This window comes from Pieris napi, chromosome 8 (assembly GCF_905475465.1).
Source record: "Pieris napi chromosome 8, ilPieNapi1.2, whole genome shotgun sequence".
Lineage (NCBI taxonomy): Eukaryota > Metazoa > Arthropoda > Insecta > Lepidoptera > Pieridae > Pieris > Pieris napi.
Genome location: NC_062241.1, coordinates 1,356,184 through 1,363,481, shown reverse-complemented (window position 1 = coordinate 1,363,481; position 7,298 = coordinate 1,356,184). Strand labels below are relative to the sequence as shown.

General features: G+C 40.3%; 1 protein-coding gene across 1 annotated transcript; it reads left to right on the top strand.

Annotated features, from left to right (window-relative positions):
- Positions 1-302: 302 nt before the first annotated feature.
- LOC125051980 lies at positions 303-6,940 on the top strand. Its single transcript, XM_047652624.1, has 3 exons — positions 303-1,761; positions 6,738-6,824; positions 6,902-6,940. Exons 1-3 carry the CDS (start codon positions 844-846, stop codon positions 6,938-6,940), a joined length of 1,044 nt encoding a protein of 347 aa, XP_047508580.1. The 5' UTR covers positions 303-843.
- Positions 6,941-7,298: the final 358 nt, after the last annotated feature.

Here is a 7,298-nt window from a genome sequence, read left to right as displayed (position 1 = left end):
GGCCAGAGGAAACCGTAACACCGACTGGGGAAAGTAAAAGGGTCAAACCCAACAAACCTCAGACGGTGGCAGGGACCTCGGCCAGTTACGCGGAAGCGGCAGCGTCATACAAAACTAACGAGCTTTGTGTTGCCGTGATGACTGAGCCCTTCGTGGATATGACACAAGAACAGGCGGATAACATCCGCCTACAAATCGAGGGTAAAATTCAAGACGAGCTCCTGGCGGATCTTGATGCTACCCTAACTACCGAGCCCAACGACATCAGGTTCCGGGGTAAGGCCCATTTCTCGGACGGTGTCCTCAAAACTTGGTGCGAGGACACTTACACTCTGGGTTGGCTGACCGGGACTTGTGATGTCATCACAAATCCAATACCTGACACCAGGCTGGTGGTTCGGCCTCAATCGGCGATTCCGAATAGGATTCCGTGTCTGCTACATGTACCAGACTACAGTGGCAACACGGAAACACTGAGGAAACTGATCACGAGGCAAAACCGCCACCTCAACATCAGATCATGGACCCTGACACACGAACGAAGAACTCAGGACCCGACAGGCGTGTCCCTCTTCTTTCGTGTGCCAGAGTTTGAGATCCCTAAAATCAAAGAGCGCAATCGGCGTTTATACTACCTGATGGGGAACATCTATATCCGCATCCTGGATAGAGATGAACCCTCGCAGGTGGCCAACGCCCCACCAACAACTACCAGCACATCGGGGGTGGCGTCGTCGGGGTCGGGGCCGTCCACGTCTCTGACGGGGGCGGCTTCGGTCACCGGGACACACGCCCCTATGGAGGTAGCTACACATCCACCGTCACCGGTGCAACTAACTTCGGATGATGAGTTGTTTCAGGAGACCGGGGGGAGTGAATTCAGCGACAGCTGTCTGCGCTCCTCCCCATCGCCGAACTGACCTCATCCAGGCTAACCTCCAGCACAGTCAGACAGCGTCGGCTTCCCTACGCAGACTGCTGGAGACCAATCCGAAGACCATCGCCGCGATCCAAGAGCCGTGGATCAGGAATGGCAAGATATGTGGCCTGGGCAGCACCGGTGGTAAACTTTTACTGGATACCTCCGTAAGTAACCCTAGAACTTGCATAATCTTGCCTAAACATGTACCAGCATTTCTAATAAACGAACTCTGTTCAAGGAACCTTACAGCTATTAGGTTACACAGAAACAATCAACCAGACGTCGTCCTGGCGTCCGCCTACTTACCAGGTGACGAGGACGTGCCCACTCCAGAACTCGGCCTTCTGGCTGACTACTGTGAGAGGGAGAAACTGGAGCTAATCATCGCGGCGGACTCCAATGCGCACCACACGTTATGGGGTAACGCTAGTACCAACACTCGAGGTGAGGACATGCTTAATTTTATACTTAGCAATAACCTTATCTTGGCAAACAATGGCTCAAAACCAACTTTTATCAACGCGCGTTCGCAAACTATTATTGATTTAACAATGGTAACTGCTGGTCTGTCAGATCACATACAGGACTGGCACGTATCCAACGAGTTATCATGCTCTGATCATAGGTGGATCCGCTTTGCAATCAAAGGGGAGCTACCTAAACCTCAACCTAGACGTATACCACGGAGAACCGATTTGGTAAAATTTCATAGACTTATCAGCTCCGAGGTAGACAAACTATCGATACCAACCACCATAAATATACAAGACATAGACAAACATGTAAACAACCTAACGTCCCTACTCCTGACAAGCTATGAACGGTCGTGTCCCCTTACCATACTTTGACTTTGCCTAGGTACCCTTTGTGATTAAAAATAGAATAAGTGCATAAAAAGGTTCAATAAAGGGATTATAATAAACAAAGCTATCGCCTACAACATATATCGTGTAGAAGCAAGCAAAGATATATGTATACTGTAATTATTCAGTTGTGAAAATTTTTTGATTAACCGTCATACTTCGTTGGGAATAATTGGCCATCATACTTCGTAGTCTGAGTCATATCATAAGAACTATAGTGAAAGTGAAGTGTCGTCTGTTTTAGAAGTGATTTGTGATAATCAATACTTTGATTATAAGACGTAAGAACATTTTTGAATAACTTAAGCTGTGTTATGTTCAATTTATTCGCAACATTTGTCGGCAACTGATTGGCACCTGTCCATAGATAGCTCTTTGGTATCTTGATCTGAAGTGTAATAAGGATCAAACCTTAGATTTTTTTTTTTTTATTGTTTTTTAATTTTTCTTTTTCAATTGGACTCATAATTTGAGTAAATATAAATAAATAACAAACAATGCCGAAGTGTATTGCTTGCGTCAGAGACCTGGATATAAGTACACAAATCAGGTGTACAAAATGCTTCAGAGGCTGTCATATCGAATGTGCGAATATTGCGTCGGAGACATTAATTAATTCCTGGATATGTCCTCCATGCTTACGCAGAGAGGATCGCGGTCAAAGTATTTCACCTGAAAATATACGTACATCAAAGGCGCGGCGTAATAAGAAGGATATAGGATTGAGCGACCGTTGCGTGTCAAAAGATGAGTTACAGCTGTTCATAACAGAGGGTATTAAACACGCAATAGACTCCAAACTTGAACACCTAGAATCTAAGCTGATAGAATCTCTGAAAATGTCTCTTCTTGGTGAGATAAGGGAAGAGATAAAATCAATCGTCACCCCATTTGTGAACGAGGCTGAGTGTCTCAGGGAGGAAGTGAATATTTTGAAAAGTGATGTCCAAAACAATAATACCCTTATTAAAGAACTGCAATCTCAAATAAATAAACAACAGCAATGGAATAGGATGAACAACCTCGAGATTGTTGGGTTACCCCATTCCACCAACGAATCCACACACGCCTTAGTAAAAAAAATAGCAAAGCATGCAAACGTCGTATTGCAGGATGAACACATCGAATATGCTAATCGCGTTCAACCGAAACAACCTGTATCTGGTAAACCAAAGACAATCGTAGTGCGCCTAAAATCACGTGATATTAAGGATAAAATTTTATCTGGCTTACGTCGAAAGCGAGGCATTCAAACACTGGATATAGGATTGTCAGGGGAATCGAAAAAGTTCTTTGTCAATGAGCATTTGACCCCAGAAAACAAGCAACTTTTGAAAGAGGCAAAAGCTCTTGCTATAAAAAAAGGTTTTAAATTTGTGTGGGTTCGCAATTGCTGCATTTTTTTACGCCGGAACGAAGAATCTCCTGCTATATCAATAAACATCAGGCGCGATTTGGAAAAAATCTGTTAATTATATGTTCTTATATTAAGTACCCATATTACACAAAACAAATTAAATTTTACATAGTAGCCTTACTACCTAATTTGAGCATTCATAACCACCATTCATACACACAAAATCACATGATCATTATACCTACTCATAAAAACACTCTTCTACATAAATACAACTTACACACCTGCCTATGGATATTAAATGTTATTAAAAAATACAAACATTTGCGCCGGTTAAAACCTCAATATTCTGTGCTTAAACATCTCGGGTCTTCATCGCTAGTACTACATATAAATATATGCATACACTTTTATACCTTCACACTTAGTAACAATGATTACAAATAACCTAAGTTTGTTTTATCAAAATGTCCGTGGATTGCGCACAAAAACACTAGATTTAAAACAGAACATACTCATGAACGACTTCGATATTATTCTAATCACCGAGACTTGGTTAACTTCTGGCTTTTACAATACTGAATTATGTGATGACCGATATGATGTGCTCCGTCTCGATCGGAATTCTAAAAATTCTACTAAAACGTCGGGTGGTGGTGTTATGTTGTGTACGAAAAGGTCACTGCATGCGCAAGAGATGGCCGAGTGGACGTGCTACGGCGTTGAGTGCGCCTGGTTGACTATTCCCGCTAGTACGCTCGCGTCGAATGGATGCAATAAACGCGAACTACATATATGTATTGCATACATACCACCTGACGATTTGCAGTCTGTAAGACTTACAGCGTTTACAGACTTTCTCCTATATATTTTCTCATTACACCCAAATGATCATTATATCATAGCTGGCGATTTCAATCTACCCCACATAGGCTGGTCTCCTACCTCTGATCCCACCTTCCTTAGGCGTGGTACTGTAAACCTACAAAATGCGGGTGCAAAGCTTATTGAATCATGCAGTAGTCTAGGTTTCAGTCAGTATAATCTTCATAAAAACTCCTCTGGAAATATACTAGACCTAGTATTTAGTGACATATACATTGAGGTGTCTAAATCTTGCAGCTATCTCGTTAAAGAAGACCCGAACCATCCATGCCTGGAACTGAAATTGACGGAATTGATGACGCCTAGTATTAAATTAAAAAAGGAGATAAGATATAACTTCAAGAAGGCTAACTACGATAAATTAAATGAATATCTTAACGGTATAGACTGGAATGAATCTCTAAGAGGCGACACCATTGACATAATTGTGCAGAAATTTTATTCAATCCTCCAACGTGGAATTGATCAGTATGTGCCTAAGACTACCTTTTATGCTCATAACAAATATCCGGTCTGGTATACTAAGTCGCTCATACACATAATACGCGACAAGCGAACTGCACACTCTCGATGGAAAGCAAGAGGAAACCCACGAGATTACGATGAGTTTTCCTTACTTCGTTCAAGACAGAAGGCAGTCCAAAAAAAATGTTTTAAGTTATATATGCAAAAAATACAAACATCGTTAAAGAAAGATCCAAAGAAAATCTGGTCTTATCTAAAAACCTTACGAATTAATAACACTGGCTATCCAAATAGATTACAATTAGGAAGCAATATATATAATAACGAATCGGAAGCATGCACGGCATTCAGTACTTTCTTTGAGAGCGTATTTCAACAAGCAGCACCTTCATACCATGAAATTCTGCAGACTAATACGGAAGTAACCGACAACATTATATGTAAACTAAATACAACCAAATTTGATATATTGAAGATACTAAATTCATTAAATGCGGAAAAAGGAGCTGGGTATGACGGTATACCACCTATTTTTATCAAAAAATGTGCTCAAGCTATTACAGAACCACTGTACATAATACAGAACTTATCCGTGAACACATTTGGCATTTATCCTGATGTATGGAAGATAGCTAAAATAATACCTATTCATAAGAGTGGCTCGCGGTTGAGTATTGAAAATTATCGACCAATATCGATACTTAATACTTTCAGTAAAGTCTTTGAAAAGATAATTTATAAAGCCATCCACAATATAATAAGTAATTCACTTCCCGATGAACAGCATGGTTTTATCAATAAACGTTCTACGATAACCAACTTAACCGTGTTTACGAACTATGTACTGCAAAGTATGGATGGTGGTGCACAGGTTGATGTAATTTACACAGACTTTGAGAAGGCTTTCGACAGAGTGGATCACACCATCCTATTACATAAGCTCCAACTTCTAGGGATACGTGGTGACCTACATCGCTGGTTTTGTTCATATATAACAAATCGTAGACAGGCGGTTGCGGTTGGCAGTGCTAGAAGCGACTTTGTTCGTATAAGTTCTGGAGTTCCTCAAGGATCTATATTGGGTCCCCTGTTATACAATGCATATCTTTATGACATAAATAGTACCATTAAAGATTCAAATTACCTTATGTTCGCTGATGATAAAAAGATATATTTAAAAATAAACAAAGAAGGAGACTGTCACAAAATTCAGGCCGACCTAAATAACCTTTCCAATTATTACAGACAAAATCGAATATCGGTTAATGCTTCTAAATGTGTCAAAATAACATTCACCAGAAAAAAAAACAAATTTAACTTTAGCTATCATATTAATAACAAATCTGTAAAAGAAGTAGATTGTGTTCGTGACTTAGGTATATGGTTAGACTATAAAATGACGTATAATAACCATATTGACACAATAGTTGACAAGGCCTATAAGCAGCTTGGTTTTGTAAGACGTGTTAGTGAACATTTTCATGATGTCGACTGTATGAAAGTGCTATACTATACGTACGTAAGAAGTATTCTCGAATATGGTTGCTCGGTTTGGTCACCTAGTTACACTGTACACAAAGAAAAAATTGAAAAGATCCAAAAAGACTTCATAAAATTTATCTCCTATAAGACTTACAATAAGTTTAATACATATAATGACGCGTGTGAACATTTTAAAATTAATACTTTAGACTCTCGACGAAAACAATATGATTTATTGCTACTACATGACATCATCTCCAATAAAATTAATTGTAGCTCCCTTCTAGAAAAATTGCCCTTCCTTGTTCCTGCCTACCAGACTCGTAATCGTGCTTTGTTCCATGTTCCTCACATTAACACCAACTATGCAAGGAACTCAGTTTTGTATCGCGCAGCCCGGACATACAACGACCAATATTTAAGCCTCGACCTGTTTAAGCTGTCGCGGAATATGATTAAAAGAAGTATTAAGAATATCCATAGCGCAAAATCACCTGCATCATGAGCATACCCCACATACACACCTTCACGTACTTACCCTCACTTTTACACCATCATACAACACAACCAAATTAGGTACCACTTAGATAAATGTATTGAATAGTTTTTGTTTGTTTGTTCCCTTTTATAAATTCTTGAACCATTTTGTAGTTAATTGTATTATTATGTATTCCATATTTGGCTATATTTTTAATGTAACTGTTTGTAATTGTATATAATTTATGTTAGCTGTAGGTTTACAAATAAATAAATAAATAAATAAATACCAAGATGGGGAGGGAGACATAACTGGTGGTGCCCCGAACTGGAGAGACACCGACGGAAGGTCAGGAAGCTGTTCAATAGAGCGGTGAACACACGGTTACCCACCGACTGGGACAAGTACACGGTCGCGAGAAGGCGATTCAAAAAACTTTTACGTACTAGGAAGCTGGAGTGTTGGAGACACTTCTGCACCAGTATTGAAACCAACAACCAGGCAACCAGGGTGAAATCATGCCTCTCCAGAGAGCCCAATCACTCGATCGGTTGTCTTAAAAAACCTGACAATTCATTTACAAAAACTGATTCAGAAACATGTGAACTACTACTGGCAACACACTTTCCGGGTTGCATAATTGCCAACGAACAGGCTTGGCAACCATACTCGGAGAGAGCCACCGACAGCTCAGACTGGCAAGTAGCTCACAAAATAATCACTAATGAAAAAGTAACGTGGGCAATCAACTCCTTCCTTCCATTCAAAGCGGCTGGTTTGGACGGCATCTTCCCAGGCCTACTAAGATGGAGTGGGAACCTAATAGTAGACTATCTTGTCTCTGTC

Coding starts and splice junctions, on each gene's coding strand:
- LOC125051980 (XM_047652624.1), top strand. CDS start 844: ATGATGAGTTGTTTCAGGAGACCGGGGGGAGTGAATTCAGCGACAGCT. Junction 1,762..6,737: donor AACGGTCGTGTCCCCTTACC/ATACTTTGACTT, acceptor ATAAATAAATAA/ATACCAAGATGGGGAGGGAG. Junction 6,825..6,901: donor GGAAGCTGTTCAATAGAGCG/GTGAACACACGG, acceptor TTTACGTACTAG/GAAGCTGGAGTGTTGGAGAC.